Source organism: Carassius gibelio, chromosome B21, assembly GCF_023724105.1.
Source record: "Carassius gibelio isolate Cgi1373 ecotype wild population from Czech Republic chromosome B21, carGib1.2-hapl.c, whole genome shotgun sequence".
Classification (NCBI taxonomy): Eukaryota; Metazoa; Chordata; class Actinopteri; order Cypriniformes; family Cyprinidae; genus Carassius; species Carassius gibelio.
This window is the reverse complement of record NC_068416.1, coordinates 21,589,202-21,612,484: the sequence shown is the minus strand read 5'-3', so window position 1 is coordinate 21,612,484 and position 23,283 is coordinate 21,589,202. Positions and strand designations below refer to the sequence as shown.

The window sequence follows — 23,283 nt, the reverse complement described above, 5'->3', positions numbered from 1 at the left end:
GAAACCTCTGAATAGGTGTTTACAATTCAAAAAGTACATTTCATGTAGTTAAGTGGATAATTCATTTAAAGGATTTAGGATTGTCTTCGTTTACCCACATGTTACTGGAACCAGGGTTATAATAGTGAACTAAAACTGACTCAAAATAAAATACACGTGAACTGAAATTAAATTATTATATTATATATACACATCTAAAAAAAATTGAATATCGTGAAAAAGTGTACTTTTTCCTGTAACATTTCAAAAAGTGAAACTTTCATTTATTCTAGATTCATTACATGTAAAATAAAACATTGAAAAACAAAATAGTTTTAACTTGAATGATTAGAGCCTACAGCGCATGGAAGGGAGCTCAAAACATCTATAATAGAACACAAAACACTAGCAATAGGCATGTTGTTTGTAAACGTTTCATTTTATTTTTTGAATGCCTGTCAATGGGGAATAATGCTGCTCCCAGATGGTGTAGGTACAGGTTTAACCAGCAAGAGCCAACTCATCAGCTAAACCTAGACCCCTTGGACCAGTCTTCACAGGGACCACAGGTGGGCAACTTTCAGGAAAGGAGGGTGAGGCGAATTCTGTTCAGAGCAATGTGGCACAACGGGAGAGGAACTGAGCTTGGAGCGGCTCGTTCAATATGTAACGCAGTCATGGGAAGCATAGCGAGCTAAGTCTCTGGGCGCAAGGTGCCATCTCTGAGGGTCCGAAAGCAGATGGATGGGGGGTGGGGGGTGCAGGGAGGCCTGGCAGACAGACAGAGAGCTCAGGCTGTCACACACGCAGAGCTAAGTGACAGCCACCAGCATGCAGGACCAATTGCTACAATATGGCACCTTGGCCCAGGCCATCACGGGCAGCCTGGCAGGCCGTTCATCTCTAAGGAGATGTACGGCGAGACAGAATGGAGCTTTTTTTCTCCAGCTTTCCCTTAATACAACAAATGCCTCATAAATGCAATCCTACTTGGCTTCCAGTTCAACCTCCATTATCAGCTGTACAGATTGACCGCTAGTGTATCCCGCACTCTCCCTCTCTCAATAAGTGGTTTTAATTATATTGAGTGAACAAAAGAAAACTACAACAGATGTTTGTATTGTGCAGCAGGGTGTCTGAATGAGGGTAGGAAATTGAAAGGGGAAAAATCTCACAAAAACAAACAGAAATTACATAAAATTTACTCCAAAATAATATGTTTTGAATTAGCTTAATTCGGTTAGGGGAAATTCTTCAATTAAGTTCAAATACGCTTCTTAATCAACAAAAAAGGAAGTTTAGTTTTGTTGTTAGAACTTGAATTTTGGAATGCCAAATATTTAATATATTTTTTAAGCTTTTTATCAAACACTGGCTGCTGACATATGATAAAGAAAACTGAAAGCATGTTTTATTTTAGCAGAACACTATATCAAACTACTTAATGAAAAGGACAGTTGACATTAAAGGGGGGGTGAAATGCTCGTTTTCACTCAATATCCTGTTAATCTTGAGTACCTATAGAGTAGTACTGCATCCTTCATAACTCCAAAAAGACTTTAGTTTTATTATATTCATAAGAGAAAGATAGTCTGTACCGATTTTTCCCGGAAAAAAACGACATGTGGGCGGAGCTAAAGAATCACGAGCACGAGTAGGCTTTTGCGTTGAGAGCGTTTGGAAGCTGTGACATTACCGTTAGGAAAAACACATCCAAAACAAACCATGGCTAACAGTCAGATTCAGCGTATATTTATGATCCAGAATCAGATCCAGAAGCTGAAATTTAACAAGAGCAGCATCAGCAATAACATCTCTATGTGGAATGTACGTCCTTCGGATGAGACGCTAAACCGAGGTCCTGACTCTCTGTGGTCATTAAAAATCCCAGGATGTCTTTCGAAAAGAGTAGAGGTGTGACCTCGGCATCCTGGCTAAATTCGCCCATTGGCCTCTGACCATCATGGCCTCCTAACAATCCCCATATCTGCTGATTGGCTTCATCACTCTGTCTCCTCTCCACCAGTAAGCTGGTGTGAGGTGGGCGTTCTGGCGCACTATGGCTGCCGTCGCATCATCCAGGTGGATGCTGCACACTGGTGGTGGATGAGGAGATACCCCCTGACTATGTAAGCGTTTTGAGTGTCTAGAAAAGCGCTATATAAATGTAAGGAATTATTTATAATTATTATTACTGAAACTGTATATATTTGCTTAGCGGTTTTGGAAGATGACTAAGTTCCACTTTGTGTTGTCTTTTTTTTTTTTTTTTAAGCTGTACATGTGGAAAGTGCAGTTTGATGACAACATCGCATGTTGTTTACTTGATGTGCTTACGCGCCGATAGCTAAGTAAACAACACAGAGATATTTGAAGCAGTTTTACTCACCGAATGCGGTTCCAACACACGATCGTGACCCTTTTTCATTGGGATTGCATTATCCTTAAGAAATAAACGATGTGCAAATCCGGCGTCAAACTGGGCCTTGTTTGTAAAACAAGTATCTTCGAAATGCAGGGAACAAACACAAACACTTGCACAACTCCGTTGATGCTCTGTAAAAATAAACTCCATCCACTGGTCCCTTAATGCGGTTTTTTTTTTTTGGTAATCTGTGCAGGGTTGTCTTGCCCTGGCAACCAAAAACACACTTCTTTTGTGACATTTCGCGAAACTCTCGCTCTGGTCAGTGAATGTCTGTGCTCTCAGTGCTCTGCTATACGGGAGCGTGCGCTCTTCCGGCAGACGTGCCCTAGGACCCATATAAGGAAATTCCGCTCCATCTAACGTCACACAGAGCCATACTCGAAAAAAACTTTCCGAAACTTGTGACAAACCGGAAGGAGTATTTTTGGAACAAAAATACTCCTTCAAACGTACTACTTAACTTATGTCAATTTATGTTTAGCGTGGGAATCCAACTCTTTAACAGTGTAAAAAACTCAGTATGCATGAAATAGCATTCCACCCCCCCCTTTAAGATTAAAAACGTCTTAACTTCCAGACATTCTGTTATGACCACAGATTGTACTGCATATAGATAGATAGACAGACAGATAGACAGAGCCATACCAGCCATAAAGGTCACATGTGTGTGTGTGTGTGTGTGTGTGTGTGTGTGTGTCTGTGTGTATACATATATTAGTAGTAGTAATAGCAGTAATAGTAGTAGTACACACTTACTTTCTAATGATCATCAATACATTTTTTTTCTTATTTGTAACCCATTGGTCATGGCAATGTATATAAAAATACAGTATGTACAAACATCATATTGAGACCAGATGTTTAATGGTTTCTGAGGCATGAAAACTAGCAGGGTGCTATTCTAATGATTAATTGTGGGCAGGTGGGGTCTTAGTGGCACTATGGTGTTGCGTCTGCCTGTTTATTCACCCTCTGCTTTCAACCAACCTCATCCTCTCCAGCACGTCATTCGTTCAATTTACAGCCATCCACAGAGCAGGTATGCTAATGAGCTTTATCCACAGGCTCTTTGGAGGAAACTCCCACATGGTTCATCCTTAGTTTTAATCCGCCTGACAACCGTCATTCCATCAGCATGCAAATCCCACCCATTGGCGTTTACCTAAAAATAAACAAGGTGGAAAAGGAGGGAGACAATCAGACAGATGGATGGATGATGGCACGTCATACATTATGGGGTGTGCACCACTGTCCTTGCAATAATCAGTCTGCGGACAGGACAACCATGTTCTGACTTAATCAGCATCACATACTGCCAAAGCAGGAAAAGGGGCTACAGTCACAATGTGATCTAGCACTGTCTTACGGTATTATTAGATATAATAATAATAATATAAAAACACATCATCTTAGCCATCAGAACGACTGAATCATTCATTAAACTCAGAGTGTTTCCAGAGTGCTTATTAAAGCCTCATCAAATTAGCGTATGCCCGCGGAGAGCGCCGTCTCAGCTGAGAGATGCTCACTCAGTATGCAGCGCTGAAGTCATTGCTAAGTCTGTTGCCTTTTATTTCGTGGCTTGCCCATCGATCCCCTGCGCCGCTGAACCTTTGTATGGCCTGCAAAGCCAGAGACATAAATCAAGGTATGGCTGCAGAAAGTTTCTCCACAGGAAGTGGAAGATGCAGGGAACTGCATGGGCCTGCAGCTACGATAGAAACAAAGCAACCACAAGCCATTCTTTGGAATAATACCGTCAGCTTTTTATAATGAAAAACAAAAGAAGTGCTAGGTGCCCTGACAACATCTGGTGAAAGCTGCGGAGTGGTTTTTGCTTTATTGGTTGAATCCAAAAAAACCTGTCAAGAAAAACTCATATTTTAATCCAAATATAATTTTTTTAAATAAAACAACAACTACTACTACTATATAATAATAATAAAAGTTCTAATATCTTTACTGGAATGCAAAAAAAGTTATTTATGTTATACAGTAAAGGTATTTAAACTTCACTGTAGAACTTAAGTACTTAATTACTTGGTTTCAAAATTTATTTATTTTTAAATAAAAAAAAATAGTGAAATATATAGTTGTGAAAACTGAAAAATAATAAAAATTAAAAAAAACAACTTAATGAATCACTCATAATAAGAATAATAATAAGAATAATTAAAAATACATAAAAAAATATGGGATTATTAAAGTTAAAGTCAATTTAATCAACTTTGAACTGTGTTTTGAGATTCATTCTTGAAAAGTTGCCCAACAAGCTCCTTAAACAAACAATTCAAGTCACAATTTACACACATAATTCACCCTATACTTTCTTCTTAGGGATAAAAGTATAATTCTAAAGAATATGTTTGCCACGCAATGAAAATGAATTCAGAAAATGAGGCAAAATCACCATAAAAGTATCATTAGGTGACCCATACAAGTTACGTGCTATACACCAAGACTGCCGTAGACATATGATTGCTTTCAAGGAGGAATGTACCAAAACTGAAAAACATGACAGGATTTTCATTATTTACCATCCCTTTAAGTGCTTGTGAATTCTGCATTTCCTATTCCAAAACTTCGGACAGCATGATTACAAACAACAACAGCAGCTCCAGTACCCGTTTGCACATTTCCCCAATTTGCATTGTTTCACATGCAACCTAAGGTTTTTATCTCCTGTGCACCATCCGCAACACAATTCACCACTGCTGAAGCTCCATGAGCTATAAAATCACCATTATGGCACAAGTTGAGCTGATAGGAAATTCATTTAAGAAGCACATTAAGTTGGAATGGTATGCATGTGTTCCTCCCCCCGCAACCCCCTTCCTGGTTATCTTCAGCTTTGCTCAGTAGGAAACTCATTAGCTTCTTGTGCTGGGCATGGAAATAAAACTCTGGCACACTTTGTCTCCATTTCTGAGAAAATTAATTAGAGAGAACAGACACCATCGCCGATGTGCCAGCCTCTATTCTGACAGTTGCTCCTTTTTTTCCCAAGTATCATTATTTGCCTCTGCTGTTGTTGCTTTAGAAATGCTCTGTGCGTCTAAGGGATTGCGGTATTGATCCACTCAGACCTGTTAAAAAACTCTGGATTAAATTTGCTTGTCTCTGTGTTTGCCGGTCATGCTTTTAAAAAATACTGTTTACTGTGTGAGGGGAGATGGTATTGAATTTTAGTGTCTTGGTAGTATATTGGCCCATTTACACAACGCGCACGCTCCATCTCTTTAACACAGGCGGGCAGAAAATTACATGGGATATCTTGGATCTCTTGTTTATTTATTTATTTATTTATGGGTGTTAACAGAGAAGCTTGCAATGCTACACAAATTGTGCTACACCTTATCTTTTTGGTCTGTAATATTCCTTACTGGATACACCAACTCTATCTGTGAATGCAATACATGTTTTCCCCCGTATCGCCAAAAACAATCACATTGCCTCCTTCCTCACCGCGCGTGTGTGCACTTGTTAACAGATAAGGCCAAACTCCTTCACCAAAGGACAATCATAAAGAACTAACAGCATTGTCTATGCCTAATAATGCAGACACAGTCAAACTTAGTTTGTATTGCCGATCAGAAGAATATGTTAATATAAAATGACTAAGACATGCTTTTGATTTAAAAAAAAACAACTAGATATAGCGCAACAGAATGAAACAGAATGTTTTTAAACTTGAGACACCGTCATGGAAATGTGCTGTTCATGGCAATAGATGCTTGCAAAATAAACAATATAAAAATATTTAATCGTGGCTTGAAAGAATTTCTCAGAAAATGTTGATGTATGTGATTCACTAACATAGTATATGTTTAATATTAGTTATTATCAATGGACAAACTTAGACCAACCTTCTACATGCCTATTGAGTGTCTTCAGCTTCTCCTTATTGTTGTCCTCTTTTCTCACTCTTGATTGAGGGTGGAGTGGGTTATTGAACTCTGGGTAAAACACCAGAGGGACTTGACACCCTCTTGTAGAAGAGGTGATTGGGAGGTGGTTTTTTTCCCAGCCGGAGCAGGTCGAGAGGAGCAGCATCTTGGTGATATAAAACATTGATCAGCATTGATTTTGTGTGTCTGCAAGTGCACCGCCCTCTCTGTCTCTGCTCGCTCGCCTCCTTCCCACCTTTCAGGCTAAGCTATGAAACGATGTTTACTCCACAGTTTCTTAGTGGGCGGCATTTTGTCTGAACAGAAGAAGGTGGAAAAATCTATACAATAGATAAATAGACAAAAAAATGTAACCTTCTCCGGGAATGAAGAAAGAAGAGGGATCCAGGGATAAGGGGAGGGAAGAAAATAGAACAGGTCCATTTTCTGCTCCATGCCACGAGGCGTGCAGGGGTCCTCTTAGCATCGCTCTGCAGTTCATCCTCCAGAATGTACGAGTTCCATCGACGCCATGCTAAAATAGGCATTAATCAAAACAATACTTCAACAGAATGTTTACTGCCAAACATGCAGCGGTTTTATAGTTGCATTCGTGTTACGCTTCAAATGGTTGTCTTAATGTTAACATCAGGAACTTACTGGATCGTGAAAAGTGAGAGTCATTTACCAGAATGGATCAATTTGGCTGGAGAGGAGGGGATAATGAAAACAAACTTTTTTTCAGGAATTACATCCAGTTATGAACTGTCTGCAATAAGACAGAAAACCCTGGATGTGTTTCCCAAAAGGATCTTAAGCCTGAATTGATCGTAGCTTCATTGGTTTCAATGGGTCTACGATGAACTTAAGATGACGATGATTTTGGGAAACTCAGCCCTGGACTAATAAAGTAAATAATAATCATTTAATATTCTTTATTTAATATAAAATAATATTAGCACCGATAAGGTACTAAAATAGTACTAATAAGGAAGTTTTTATTTCATTTTGACTTCAAATTAGAATTCTGTCAGATGTGATAAGTAGAAGTAGAATCTCTTGTTATGGCCAAAAGCTGATAATGGTTAATATTAAAATAATATACTATTTTGTCTAAAAAAAATTTAAAACAAAACATTAAAAACAAAACAAAATCTCTTATTTCAAATACTAATACTGATTGTAAGTATCATGTTATAATAAACAGCAGGGGTGAAAAATTATATTCATTTTGAGATTTGCTAAAGTTCAAATTTAACAGTGTTATTAAATTATTAGTGTTTGTAAAAGTTAACTTTTAATGTTGTAAGTGAGTGTAACATGATGGCACAGGTCATTTCAATGTAAAAACTAAATGATAACAGATTTATATCTATCTATTCAACTGGACCATGTTGGAGTCTGGCCAGAGGCCCATCAGGTAATTTGAGTTTGAGCCCCTGGGTTTCAGACATTCTTTTGCATTCTACAACCACAGAAAATGTGAAGTTGCATTTCATTCCTCACTCTTGCAGAGCTATTAAATCCTGTGCTCTAGATTTTCTTCTGCAAGTTCAGGTAAAGGTGGCGCAGTGTTAAGGGAGTCCAAGACTAAGCGAGGGCATCAGCGTTTTGCCGCAGAGCTCAGGAGCCTGGCCTTAGGCCCCCCGACCGCTCGCCGGCGAGGCATGGAGGCCACAATGCCGAAAATCCCATCAAGCCTCAGTTCCAGGTCCACGCGCAAGAAAGATGAAGCATACTAGCTCATCAGGGGACATGGCCAAGCCCTGATGCCTCTCCACTTCTTGTCCCCCTCCCCAAAACCCTCTTCACTTCTCTTTCGCATTCACTTCCCACCACTTCCCTTTAGGGAGAGTGTTGCAAGGCCAACAAGCCGGAACCCCATGCGCTGGCCTCAGGGGCTGTCGCTCGCTTGTTGAATAAAGGAGCTGACTGGCTGATTGATAGACCCGCACCAGTCCATGCCCCTCACACGTTTCCTGGTTCACTGCCTTAAATAAGAATCCTTTGCCGGGCAGCCCCGTTTCAGCATTCGTTAAATCTGGTGCTTGATGGATGGCACCAATTTTCTGCCAAACCTGGATGAGCCACCTAAGCATCCACCCTTCCCTTCTCTGCCTCAGGTAAATCCCCCGGAGCCCCGGGCAAACAGGAGTACTCTAAAATGGTATCAATCACACCAAAGGCCACTCTGCCATGGCGCAATGTTTCAATTATACCTCCCGCTCCCTCTCAACCGTATCGCCCTGTCCTGACACCCCCGTCGTGCCCTCTGGCCAAAACGGAGAGCTCTCCGTCTCCTCGGCAACAGGCGCCTCTTTATCTCTTTTAATTCATTTCAGGGTTATTTATAAGCAAGTCTATCATCCCCCCAAGGGCTGTACCAACCCCAGAGCTGACAGATGCTGCCAAAGCCAGAGTAAGCCGCTCTCGCCTGCTAGTGCACCGCTCGGTCCGAAAAGAATCGTCTGGAGCCCACAGGGCCCTGAGCTTTGTCAGTCTGGCGCGATGGGAAACAGACGGGTGAGAAAAGTTAAGCAGGTGCAAGCACAGAGTCTCTGGTGTGTCAGGGTCATTTGTTACCCAGCAAGGACAGACAAGTTCCCCTCAGACACGACTTGGCAGATGGGAGGTCACTCTTGCGATGGTGGGAAACCTTCGACTCGGAGTGGTTTAAGCAGCCCTGTGATGTTACAAGTCTGACCGTTAGTTTTAAACAAAGAAATTTGAAACATCTTCAGGAACAATAATATCAGACATGACAGCTTATTCAATTCAGTTGTTATTTACTTACCATCATTTAGTTACCAAACTTAGAGTTGCATCTCTTCTATGGAGCACAAAAGGAAAATGAAAGTCTTAAAAATTTAATGTTATAATTTCCTCACCCACTTGTTGATCCAAACTTATTAGACTTTCCTTTATCTATTAAGATAAGATTTAGATATTTGAAGAAATCTGAGAGATTACACTACCTACATTGAAAGTCCATTCCACCAAAACTTTGAAAAATGTTCCTAAAAATATTATGAAGCTAACCCATATGAATTAAGCTGTTTACACAAGTCTTCTAAAGACACAAATCACTTCATATGAAGAATGAAATTCTTTTGAATGACATGAGGGTGGATAAATTATCACAGAATTTTCATTTTTGAATGAACTAACCTTTTAAGCTGAAATTAATTCACTGATAACATTCTCTGCCGCAGCTCTAAAATCTCATTCAACTTTGTGTATAGTATTTAACCAATTGTAAATGATGATGACATTTTAAATTCTGGGTGAGCTAAAATTATGGTCTGGCTTAAAATTAAATTGCATCAGTAGAACTGTGCCTCTGGTTGTTAGGAGAAATTAAAAGCTCCCCACCCCACCATCTGCCTCTACCTAAAAATGAATAATAATTAAAAGGGTACATTTAGTTAGAAAATTTATAATCCACCATCAAAAAGAAAAAGAAAATATTATCCATTCAATCAAATAAATTCCACCACTACATCAGTGTAATTCTGAATGTCATAAAATTGTATAATTAATGAAACAGTCCGTCTTCTTTCTCTATTCCTCCCTCGGCTAATCAATGTCACATTCAATAAGCACTCATTTATGACATTTTCAAAGTTTCAGCTTCAGAAATGATGGCTAATTTTTCTCAATCTCCTCATTTCTTCAGACACTGATTTTGAGAGGCATCGCAGTTGGTGAACCAGAGTTTCACTTCGGCACAGTTCATAAAGTATGACATTACTCAAGGTCAAGCAGCACAAGGAGCAGCCAAGGTCCTGTTTCCAGCCGTAATCCCTTCCTTCCATTCCTCGTATCAAAGCTTAGCGTGCTCGTCCATCAGAACAGCTGGGTCCTCAAACAGGAACGATCCACTGTGGAGATCCTGCCCATTACCAGTGTCATTAATTAGCCTCATCTTTATTATCTCCATCCAGCCATGACTATTGATTAAAAATTCTAAAGGAAATGAAGCTAGATCGATGCACCTCTCATTAAATCATCAACCCTTTGTGACCGAACTACCAGAACTTAAGTTTACCTTTCACACAAGGTCTGGCATGCGTCATAGCTCAGGGAACTCATGGATGTGTAAAGATGCTAAATGTGGCATGTCCCCACAGGGGATCTTCATCTGTAACTATGAAGCAAGAAAAGAAATCTATTCACTACTCATTAGTGCCTACTTCAGAAAAGAGTCCATGTATGGAAATGGTTTAGCAGGGCCACAGGTGCTCTAAAATGTCTCCACACACAGGAGTTATCATTTAATGTACTATTTCAGCAGATGAGCTTTTTTGATAGTGATACTCAAGTTTCATTAGCTTGAGTATCTCATTCAGGGCTGCTCATTTATTTTATTTGCTATGCATATTCGAATGTCCACTGATTGTAAAAAAAATGTATCCATAAAAAAATAAATCAATAAAATTAAAGATTTTTTTGTCAGAGGAGAATGGGCAGACTGGTTAGAGATGATAGAAAGGCAACAGTAACTCAAATAAAAACTTACAAACAAAGTATGCAGAATACAATCTCGGAATGCACAACACATCGAAACCTGAGGCAGATGGGCTTCAGCAGCAGAAGACCACACCAGGTGCTGCTCCTGTCAGCTGAGAAACGGGAACGGAGGCTACAATTCACACAGGCTCACCAAAATTGGACAATAGAAGATTGGGAAAAAGTTGCCTAGTTTGATGAATCTCGATTTCTGCTGTGACGAGGTAGGGTCAGAATTTGGCATAAAGAACATTTAAGCATGGATCCATCATCCTGCCTTGTCTCAACGGTTCAGGCTGGTGGTGGTGTAATGGTGTGGGGGATATTGTATTGGCACACTTTGGGCCCCTTAGTACCAATTGAGCATCATTTAAATGCCACAGCCTACATGAGTATTGTTGCTGACCATGTCCATCCCTTTAAGACTTCAGTGTACCCATCTTCTGATGGCTACTTCCAGCAGGATAATGCACCATTTCACAAAGCTCTAGTCATCTCAGACTGGTTTCCTGATCATGACATTGAGTTCACTCTACTCAAATGGCCTCCACAGTCACCAGATCTCAGTCAAATAGAGAAGCTTTTGGACTTGGTGGAATGGGAGATTCACATCATGGATGTGAAGCAGATAAATCTGCAGCAACTGCGTGATGCTATCATGTCAATATGTTTCCAACACCTTGTTGAATCTATGCCATGAAGAATTAAGGCAGTTCTGCTTTAAAGGTTATAGAGGGTTTTGGCCACATTAGGGCTAGCTGTTCTCGATGCAAGGTTAACTAAACCACCAACCTGGTTTTCAGCAGGGTCCTCACAAATTGGCACTTCCACAACTTAACACAGCACAAACTTATAGACCTTAAATTCAACATTAAACTATTAAATATTGTAGAAACGTAATTTTCTGTGAAGTTGGTTTGCAATGATTTGTATCATAAAAAGCGCTATACAAATAAACTTGAATTTAATTGAATGCTGATATATTCCTTGAAAAAAGAAATACATTAAACTAAATAATGAAACAGAACATAAATCAAAGCATCAGTATCTTTTTGGATAATAGTTAACATTCCACTGTGCACAATACGAGCAGGAAAGTCTTAAAGTAAATCAGGTCAATTTTCATTTCATGTTGACTTAAAGGTCATTTTAGACATTTAGGCATGTGGTATGAAAGGCATTTTGTTTTGGGGGAAAAACAAGTATATGTGACATATCGGTCTTTGTATATTGCATATACATATATGACATAAAGACATAATCACTTCTCCCTTTGCTTCTCTGATGGCATTTAAGTTAAGAAATTATTCCTTTTTCAAAGCTCTGAAGCCAAAACTGTATTTGGACCAGCCAGCACACAAGTTGGTATAATACAGCAAGTGAACTTTTGGACATCTGATCACTGATTCCTCCCAGAAAAGCTAGTAGTATGCTCTCAGTGGGGGTTTAGGAGGGGGACACAACCAGATACACACCTGGGAGTAGAGCCGATGGGCTTGATTCACCCTGGCACACAAACAGAACAACTGGCGGGGCTCTTCTGCAGATGGGCACGCAGGTGGGCATAAGGCAGGGCAGGAGGGAGCGCAGGGGGCCTCTGCCAGGTTTGTGTCGTCCTTGTAGCTCAGAGTAGGTGCACTTCTTTTTCCAGTTGATCACATCTGGGCTAAGGTCCACAATGGTTTACAACTAAACAGGGGAAAAAACGTGAAGCTGTACTGCCCCCTAAAGGAGCTTCACGCAACTGCCTGGAACCACCAACTAGCAAACACTGTATTCATAATACATATATATTTCTCCGCGCAAACTTTACGCCTCCAGATGAAGCTACCTTGAACTTCGTGGAGAATTTATGCAGTTCCACAGCAAACAAATCCATTTATAGCGGATGAAAACGATATGAATGCACAGTTGGAGTAAATGTTGAACAGATTTCGTCTAACAGGTCATTCCATCACCAAGCAGTGGAACGAGCGCTTCAATTGGGACTAAATGAGAACAGCCGCGTTGTTTGTTGTTTTTGGGCACAAGTGCGCTTACTCACAATGTGTCACCATGAGTCATTGAGCTTCTGCTGGTATAAACAACAGCCGCGCGACGGCAAAACTATTTATCAGTGACGAACGCGATGGCACGTTATCGAAACGCAGACTCCGCCCACCTCATCAAACCACGTTAAGCTGAACCTCAAACACTATTAGAATGCTGTCTTTAATCCCAATCGCTTCACAAAAATATATCATTGCAGACTGGCAAAGCCACAAACAGCATTGATTTCTGAGGAATGGAATAGAGACAGCTAATCGATACGAGTGTGTCTTCTGCGCAGGCCGTGAGTGCAAATCAATGTCGTGGAGGCGTCATTGACAGGCAAAGTAAACCTGCTCTAAAGCACAGTTAGTGACCTGGTTAGCGCCAACATTTTAGAAGAGCCACATGTTGTCCAAATCACCATGGAACTTAAGGTGAAAACACGAACGCTCCATTCACAACAAAAATTGATCGTTTTGGGCAAAATACTTTCTGAGAGATCGGAAGATCAAGCGATTGGATCAGTTTCTTACATTTACCGAAATAGTTCAGCCAAAAATGAAAATGTCGTCAATTTACTGACCTTCATGTCGTTCCAGACCTGTGACTTTTTCTTCTTTCTGCAAAATAACTTTAGTGTCACAGCAGGTTTGGAATGGTATGAGGGTAAGTACCTATGACAGTTTTCATTTTTGGGTTGAACTACCCTTTCAAGTAAATATCAAATGCTGCTGAATAATATTTTATTTCTGTAATGTGCGTTACAGAGGGAAATAGGATATTCAATGCAAGACTGGACTTAATTTTATCCTGAGGCATCATGCACCTTTTTTGAGGGGGCAGCACTGGCTCTCCTGGTGCCCTAGGCAAGATAAGACGTGACAGGAGGAAAAAATACTTTAATAACATGGTAGTTCTCCATATTAGTCTATGATGGGACTGTGTAATGGTATTGGACTGAGCAAATTTAAACATCCAAATGTGTGATTCACACACATGTAAATTGGGCTACAATCGTGCAACAATCTTAAAGATTTATTTTATTTTATTTTTTGGAAGCTGCATTTACAATCAATATGCTTAACATTTGAGTGGTAAGCGTTTTTCTGAATTTATCCAATGAGAATTGATTGAATCATGAAAAGGAGTTTCAAGTGTACAGAGCCCCAGTTGACATAAAAAGTATGAGATGGGAGGATTATATTCAATTATATATATATATATATATATATATATATATATATATATATATATATATATATATATATATATATATATAAACTTTCTCTGTGGAATGCAGATTCTTTGGGAGAGACCACGGAGGCATTGGAATTTTTCTCTAATAGCCATGGGGTTTCATACAAATGATGGGTAGTCGAAACAAAAGAAAAAAGCATTGGTGCAAATAATTATATCTTTAGACATTATGAAGACAAACCATTTTTTTCTTTTGCAACAATAACCCATGCACAATACAACACATTAAATTTAAAAAAAATCTTCAGTTTCCGGTCTAATTACATGTTGTTTTGTGTTTTCAGTGTATTAAATCATTTTAAGAGAAATGCTATAACAGAGAACTAAATTCTCTTAATGTGGTATTGTGTTGTAAGTCTTGTGCAACGGCTGCCCCCAACATACTGTCAGGCCACCCTTGGTCTTTGCCCTTTCCTGCTCATCAAATCACTGCTCCGCCTCTGTCCCAAACTCAACTAAATGATTTATTGATCCAGGGCAACCTCCATATAACCTGTAAATTACTTCAACACTGTGTCATTATCTACCAATGATGAGCAGGGCCCAAAAAACCAAGAAGATGCCTCTCTGAGGAGACTTCATTCAATGCTGGACCAAAGTCTGATTCAAACTTTGATCAGGCTTAACCTGCTTTGCAATAATTACTATTCCTGTGAGGGGCTAGAGGAGGTTGGAGGTTCAATGAATCCATGGACCCATGACCGCCCTGCATGAAAGCCTCGTTTGAACTTAGTGAAGAGATGCAGCCCAATCCGCCAGTAAGGAAAATGAGGTAGACGGAGCAAACCAATATTCAAGACATGCTCTGTAAAACCTGTGGACAGTGGTCTTAAAATATCTCACCGACTAGATCTAAACTATTTGTATATGTAATTACAAAGGGCTATTCGGAATTGAAAACACAAAGGAGTCTATTTTGTTATCATCTAAAGTGTAACCATTGAGTAATTACTGTTCTTAAACCTTTTTTAATTACAAACTTTGTGCAAAATGGTTTTGATTGATTTTGAACATTGATGTTGCTATTCAAGCTTCCCTTACTTCTGTCATTCTGTTGTCGTTCAGAAATCCTACGACCTGCACCAACTTTACAACAAAAGTCTACAAAGTTGTTTCATAAAATCATTCATTAACTTTTTCATTTACTGCCCACAAATTAGTAAAACGATGGAAATCCATACTGAACTACACAGAGGGCTGAGGCTGGCAGAACCAACTGCATAATGCCAAAGAAACTAAACTAATAACCACTGGAAAGACGAGCCAAAATTGCATCGCATATCAGTGCCAAAATCCATGTGCTGTTCAAGTCCAGAAACACTATCAAACGGGAAAATAGTGAACTGAATAGTGAGTGGGTGGCATCATTCGACCACTGAGGACACATTCTATTGCTAATGTAGGGCAGTACAATTAATGCAGAGGAGAAAGTACAATTAATAACTCATAACTCTTGAAAGAGGTCAAAAGTTTAATGGTACCATTTTACTTCAATATCAGACTAATTATATTCAGTGAGAGAAAAATAAGTGAAATAAATACAGGATTTTCTTGTGCCATGTCAACACATTATAAAAGCAGGTGAACACTGCCCTCCTGTGATGCTCTGGAGAACGATACTCTGTTCAGTGCAGCTGGTCAAACTTAGCATTTGCTTCACCAGGGCATGTGAAATGCAGTTTTATGCACAAAATGAAGAAATACTTTCATTCCCTACTGTTTGTTTTAAAATACAAACATTTTGCATATTGTCATACATATTGACAGCTACACACAGATGACGGTGAAGGAACACACACACAGACAAAGTCTATGAGATGTACAAACAAAGCATTTTTTCTTCTGGGAATTTATGTTAACACAGTATCAATCTTTATGACAAAAAAAAAAAAAAAACACATGAAATTCCAGTCTGTGGAAAGCTGACGGTGGCTATGCTCTGGTGAGTTTCTGGAACATCAGCAGTCTATGGTCTGTTTAGGTCAACCAGGGGCCCCACACTGTCAAGGGCCTATTAACAAGATCTCCAACAGTGAAAAATCCACAAGCATATAGTCCCAGTAAAGAAAATCACCCTAAATGCATCTCCTCAGAAAAGATATTAAAATACCATGAGGCAACACTAAATGGTTATTTGAGGTACACGAGTACTGGAAAGGCAGCTGCCATATGTCTATACGTACTCTGTAGCTACTTTTAGAGCAGACACTTTGCTTGACAGATTCATTGTTTCACCAGAGTAGATGAGTGTGCTTTCACAGTTGTGTGAGAATAGCTAAAAATAAGCTTGAAGGTTGTAGATTAGAAAAAGCTTGCAGTGGGAGTTGATTGTCAGCCTGCTGGAAGAGCGTTAAACAAACACAAAGGTGACCCTTGCACAGCAAAAAATATAATCTGATAAAGATCAACTGACTAAGCATTTAGTGTTGTGCCCTTATTGCGAAACACAAAAATTAGACAGCACAGCATAATATTCAAAACAACGTGAGCAGCACACATCGATTTCATATGAAAGACAAACTGTTTTTTATGTGGAAGGAAATGATTCTGTAAATGTGGCAGTTATGCTTGAACAAGGTCTGTTGGTGATGTACTGTATTTGGCACTACATAGCAAGTAGAGTAAAAAAAGACTGCTGGTCAATTCCAATGCAGCCACAAGCACTCATTACACATACAAACTTCTAATGTGATTATATCAAGTATTGGTGCTTACGAGACAAGAGTAGGACAGATTATGAACAAATTTGCTGCATGCATGACCTGACTTTACTGTAGTGCAGCACTGCTACTGCTTGCAGTCATAAAAAAAACATACACTGTTTTAAATGCACTAGCAAAATTGTTGATTTTAAGAACATGAGAAGAACATTTGAAAAGTAATTAATATTCTATGCTTTGCAAGAGGAAGACTTATGTACAGTATTGGTAAAATTTCCCTTGTTAAAAAAAAAATGCAGATTAGAGAACACAAAGCATTCATTGTGCAAAATTACCTGTTACAGCCCATTAATACATCCTTAGCATCCTTAAAGTTAGTTTATTTGGCAAGATGCATATATAAAAGCTTAATTGTGTCAAGGTTTTATCTCAAAGACATTCAGTGTTTAAATGCAAGGCACGGGTTAAGACATTAGCTTCAGATATCGAATGCATATTTAATTGTGATGGCACAAAACATCACAGCCAAGCTGATGAAGAATGTCATAATGTGCTAACAGAAGCTTACTTCTTAAAGGGATAGTTCACCCCAAAAAAAAAAAAGATGTTTATCTGCTTACCCCCAGGGCATCCAAGATGTAGGTGACTGTTTCTTCAGTAGAACACAAACAAAGATTTCTAACTGAAACCATTGTAGTCCAGACGTCATATAATGGAACTGAATGTGAATCTCAGCTTTGGGAGTCCAAAAAGCATACACAAAACCAAATTAAACCCTGCGGCTTGTGACGATTCATTGATGCGTGAAGACACAAAATGATTGGTCAGTGTGAGAAATTGAACAGTCACTCAAGTGTCAATGGTCGATTTGAGAAATAGGTGGCTGTAATGCACTTAAAGTCTGCGATCCACCATAAAGCAAGAAGAAGACGATGACCAGTCACTCACCAGCTGTTGAGAACACGCTCAGGACAGTTCAGACATTGCGGTGAATCAGAAGTAAAAACAAAACAAAAAAAAACAATATAAATGTGGTTCAGTTTCTTGCACAGACTGATCGTTTTGTGTCTTTACACATCTATGTATCTTAACGAGCCGCAGGGTTTGATTTGGGTTTGTTTGTGTATTTTTTAAGCTCTGATTGCCATTCAGTTCCATTAAATGACTGACAGAATGCAACGGTTTGAGTTAAAAATATTTGTTTGTGTTCTACTGAAGAAACACAGTCACCTACATCTTGGATGCCCTGGGGGTAAGCAGATAAACATCAAAGTTTCATTTTTAAGTGAACTCTCCCTTTAAACAGTCCTGTTTTAAATTGTAAAATTTAAACCCTGAATGAATAACTTTAGTTAATTTCCCTGAAGAAAAAAATTCAAAACTCAAAACTCCAGATGCTTGCCACAAGTCTTACTGAACCCATTCAAAGTAAGCAATTTCATCAAGATCAACTGGATAATCTGTTAGATGTATTGGCTCTTTGTTGTCAAATCGTTCTCCTTTGTAACTTTTCCAGCGTCCAGCAGGTAAATAGATATCCCTTTCTTGTTTGCCCGGCTCCAGTACTGGTGCCACCATCAAGTCATCTCCTATCAAAAACTGTGAGTCAACTCTATAAGCCGTTTCATCACTGGTGGCGATCCACCATAATGGGCGAATTATGGGGTCCCCAGTGTCCAGAACTTCTCCAGCCAGTTCTATGACCCTGGGAGCCACCAGTGTCTCATGTAGTTCAGTGAACCGTTGAGCGATAGCCACCACTTCATCATCATACTCCCATGGAGGAATGGAGAACTGCATGGAGGGCATGAAAGCAGACAGCTCCAGCCACCGAATATAGAGCTCACGGTCTGGTAGCTTGCCGTTTCCATCGGTACGATTGGGATATGCATTGCCTCCAATCATGTCTGGCAAGATAAACTGGTAGCCCAGGATGCTAATGGTGAGGACGGTTGGGATCAGGGACTTGAGGCCAAGTTCATAGCCCCACACAGAGTCCCGGTCAATTAGACGGAAAAAACAGGAGATATTCTGAGAGCTGTAGCCGGACCGAAGTTCAGCACGTTCGTTGAAAGGAATGGCCATTTCGGTGTAGCGGCGAGTGAAGGTGCTTGGGTCCGGGAGGTGGACTCGAGTTCTGAACTGCCAGGGCAAGTAGCTTGTCTCGCCTGCATCCAACTTGAAGGAAGAAATGCCATATTTTTGGCGTAAAGAGCGAAGATGGGACGTGAACCAGTTGCGAGCTTCTGGATTGGTAAAATCGAGGATTCCACCGATGCCATTCCACCACTTAACCAATGCAGGAAGTTGGCCTGTTGGCTCCATCACGAACATGCCTTTCTGTACACATGGCCCAAAATTAGCAGAATCATAATTCACAAAGGGATGCGTCCACAGGGATATCAGGAAGCCATCTGCCTTGAGCTTTTGAAACATGGCAGAAGCATTTGGGAACTTGTGGGTATCAAATTCAAACTCCCCGTATTTACTAGTATAACGATCATCAAGTTCTAAGTGGCTACAGTTAAAACCATGTTTGCGTATATTCTCTGCATAAGTTAAAAGCTTTTCCTGGTCGATGTCAGTCTTATGTAAAGCCCAGGTGGACCATATTGGGTGCCGGAACATTTCTTTGGCAGGCACTTTGTTGGGTTTGGGGAAGTATCGACGAACCATGACCTTGTGGATAGAGGTCACATCTGGGCCAACGCAGACTCTGTAACTAAGCTCAGCATAGGGAGGTCTTCCAGGTGCTGGTTTGTATGGACTGTTCTGATATCGTGCCTGGAAGTACATGGTTTTCTCTGTATCATTCCAGCCCAGGTGGAAGGGCACAGAGTCATTGATCTTAATGGCAGTTGCATTGGACGATAGCCAGTAGCGCTCCAGGATGCCACCGAAGTCATGTCGATTGGAGTACACGTCACTAGTGACAAAAGGTTTGGGTGCCTGCTGGCCTGAGATGGCAATAGGCCAATGCTGAACAGCAGTCTCAGCACCACCATACCAGTGCGATTCATTGTAGTACATGGCATGTTGCACAGGTCGGTCTGACTCCAACTCTTCCCAACGCACACGGTAACACACCACCGTCTCTTTTGGTTTCACAGTCATAATGAAGAAGTTCACCTTGCCAGCAAACGAACGAGAGCAACGAAGGATCACTCCCTCCTTTGAGCAGGAGTCGAGATCAAGTGTGCCAGATCTGAAATCAGTAAGCAAAAATCAGTTTCTTTTAGGCCATGTCCACACGTACATGGGTATTTTTATAAACAAGTATATTTTCCTTCTTCAGTTTAAAAAAAAATCTCCATCCACATGAAAACACAAAAGCATGCAATAAAGTACCGTCAAGAGCATATCAAGCAAAGAGGTGTCAATATAATCTCACACGTAAAGCCTTGTTGGCCAATCAGAAGCCTGAAAAAGTTTCCAGTAGGCGGAGATAACAGTGCATGCTCTGACGTCACAAGCCAAAATCTACACATTAACACTGCAACCAGAGTTTTTTAAAATCTTCACCCTGGCAGGAGTTTTCATAAATGTTTGGTTTCAGTGACATGGTGCTGCGTTTGCGTGTGGACGAACAACCAAACCGCAAAAATACCCGCATTCATGTGGGCAGGGCCTTAATTATAACTCCCCAGAAACAATGGTATGTATTAATTATTCAATATATTTGAATAATGATTTGAACCTGGCACATGTTTAACTACTTTTTCTCTTTTTCACTGACCCATTTTACAGGTGTCTGTGCTACCAGAAAGTTTTGCGATCATAAGAATATAAGCACCAAGCATACTGACCTGAAACCCATCTTCAGGACAATCCCCCCAGCCTGGTTACGGATGAGAAAGCCATCCTTATTCAGATCAAGCAATTCTGTCTTCAGCAGGTCAGCTTTACGAAGGGAGGCAATATAGTAGCACCATGCAGTCACTGCTGCAATAACCAGAATCGCACCAATAACTCCAGCCCCCACCAGAGGGCGACTGTCCTTGTCTTTCTTCTTGATGGGCGCGCCATCTGTAATTGTTCCTCCTGCTCCTCCCGGGACTACTTGGTACATTCTGAGTCTTAGATTTTAAATTCACAGTTGAAAAGAAAATTAAAACTGAAGGCTAAAATTGTATACAGTCTATGGAAGACATTTGGCAGACAGAGAACAAAAGTGAATAACTTGCTAAATTTGTGCAAAATGGAATCATGCATCCATTTTTCTTCTCTCAGTGTAGTATTTTCCTCTTGTTCACCATCCCTTGCAAGCCTGTGGAAAAAGGAGTGGCAGAAAGTGTCAATGTAAAAGGTTGAAACAAATTCCAAACATAAATCTACTTGTTATGCATATGTTGGAATCACAGTACACATTCTAGCATTAATTATTCAAAAACACTAACATATTAGATTTTATATTGGTCTGAATTGGTCTGCTGGGAGGCAAAGGCGTAAACAAAAGCAGTTTATTCATGCTGCCAAGGTTTCTCACTGTGGCAGTGTGTGACTGCACCAGAGGACAACACAAGGGCCTCTGGGTCTGCAGTATGCAACGCCACCTGCAAAACCTTGAGACTGGCTAAGTGCCACCATACACACTTGGTTCAAATGAAAAGCACAGTTAATGGACAATGTTTTCTCCTGAAGAAAGACCTAGAAGAGCTGACTATACTTGCACTGTAAATGGCGCAGCTAAATCAATTCAGAAATAAATGGCAAAAAATATTTATACACTTTAGTTGTTTGAAGGTGTATGCATTGACTCAATGTCCTTCGCAATGCTTTATGGAAGTTGGCATTCAATATTCTTCTGTATTCATAATATGCATTTACAATATAGATAAGGACCATTTGTTTTGATGCCGATTTTAAAATTGACTAGTACGTCTGAAGCAACAATGCTGAAGAAACTGGGAAAAGTGAAAGAACAAAACTACTCCTAAAAATACAAATAATGCTATCAAAACTGTAATACAACAATATGATTTAAAATATCCTACATTATTCTACTGTTCCACTCTATTCAGTACTGCTGATCATGGACATTGTCACTAGTAACCAAAGGCATTTGATTCTCTGACCACAGACACTTTAGTTCTTCCCTAAATGAAAGATGATTTTGTAAAGTAGGTTGAGTAATTGTCATGCAGGGACACTGACCGAAGAACAAACAGTGACTGACGACAAACAGGAAAGTTTAACAAGGATACTTTGCCAAGTAAATTAATCAATCTAATAGTTAAATGCCTAAGCCTCTACCTAAAAAGAAATGTTTTTGAAGGGATGAAGCAATCATGTATTATCTCACAGCACTCAAGTAAACAAAAAACTGCTGATTCGTAACATGCGACTAAAAAAAAAAAAAAGGAAAAAAAAACTGGTTCTTCAGTCTTTGCTTCCTTAATTTATTCAGCGGGACACTGACAGTACATACATTCACATGTAAATAGGTCAGAGTTGTATCACCACGGTGTACTGTATGATGAGTGAACTTTTATTAAAATAGCCAAGCACTGTATGATGAGTGAACTTTTATTAAAATAGCCGAGCACTGAACACACGATCAACATTGACTGAGGCTTGCATGCTTTTTATTTTAATAATTCAGGGCAGATGAGACCTAGCACACATATATAACCTCGGTCAAAGTGTAACATAGCCCTGAGGCATGCGGTAGTCCCCACAATAACATTGTGACTGGTCTAAAACTGCTTAAATTGTTGCATTACTATAGAATAATGACAAAAAAACTCCTTGCAAAACAGTTATTTTATCACAAAAGCAGATATTTGAAACAAGACAAGACAGAGCCAGTGGTCAGGGGGTCGACTGTAAAACACATGCGGTGTATTACCGAGGCTGACAGAAGGAATTCGCTATTTAAATGCCTAAAAATGAATAGTTACGTGAAATAACATACCGTACTCAGCAGATCGAAGACTGTTGGTTTCGTGTCCTGTTGACATGTTCCCTCGAACAGTTCAAGACGTTGAACTCCGCGTCTTAATATGGGAGGAGTTTATTTAGCGACTCGCTCTTCACACAAACTCTGCAACTCTGGGAAATTGAGTTTTATAGGCTACTCAGCGAAAGTGTGAATATTTTACGGATTGAGTTTGTTCGGCTGTCAGCAACTAGTCTAACAAAGAAAACAACGCTTACCAAGTTTGTTTTCTGTGGATCTAAAAAACATACAAAAATGTAACGTCACCATGGTAACGCATCCCGCAAAATACCAGGTAAGTTACTAAGATCACTAACGTTATTTTAAAACTAAAAAAAATACTTTATTTTAATATGTGGATGGTTGAAGAATGTGGTATAAATATAATTAAATAGGTTTTTCCATGTTCTTATTTTTAAGTAACGTTACTACATTTTATTTTAAAGGAAGTAGCCTATATTTTAAACATTTAAATGGTTTTGTATTCCGTGACTATTTTAACCAGTTGTTAAAATAGTATTTGAAAATAGAGGTATTAACTGATTTAACCGGTGTGAGATTTAACAAAAGTTAACTATTTTAATATATTTGACC

The 23,283-nt window shown here is 39.6% G+C and overlaps 1 protein-coding gene and 1 long non-coding RNA gene across 2 annotated transcripts; both read right to left on the bottom strand.

The window, feature by feature from the left end:
- Positions 1-399: 399 nt before the first annotated feature.
- Positions 400-14,016, bottom strand: LOC127985859 (uncharacterized). The gene is made up of 4 exons (XR_008160699.1): positions 12,279-14,016; positions 6,670-6,829; positions 6,274-6,460; positions 400-3,569 (listed from the first exon to the last, which is right to left on the bottom strand). It is a non-coding gene; the product is annotated as an uncharacterized LOC127985859 (long non-coding RNA).
- Positions 14,017-15,542: 1,526 nt separating this feature from the next.
- On the bottom strand, positions 15,543-22,798 carry myorg (myogenesis regulating glycosidase (putative)). The gene is made up of 3 exons (XM_052588049.1): positions 22,666-22,798; positions 20,558-21,018; positions 15,543-19,956 (listed from the first exon to the last, which is right to left on the bottom strand). The coding sequence occupies exons 2-3, from the start codon at positions 20,818-20,820 to the stop codon at positions 18,162-18,164; spliced, it is 2,058 nt and encodes a 685-aa protein (XP_052444009.1). The 5' UTR covers positions 20,821-21,018; positions 22,666-22,798; the 3' UTR covers positions 15,543-18,161.
- Positions 22,799-23,283: the final 485 nt, after the last annotated feature.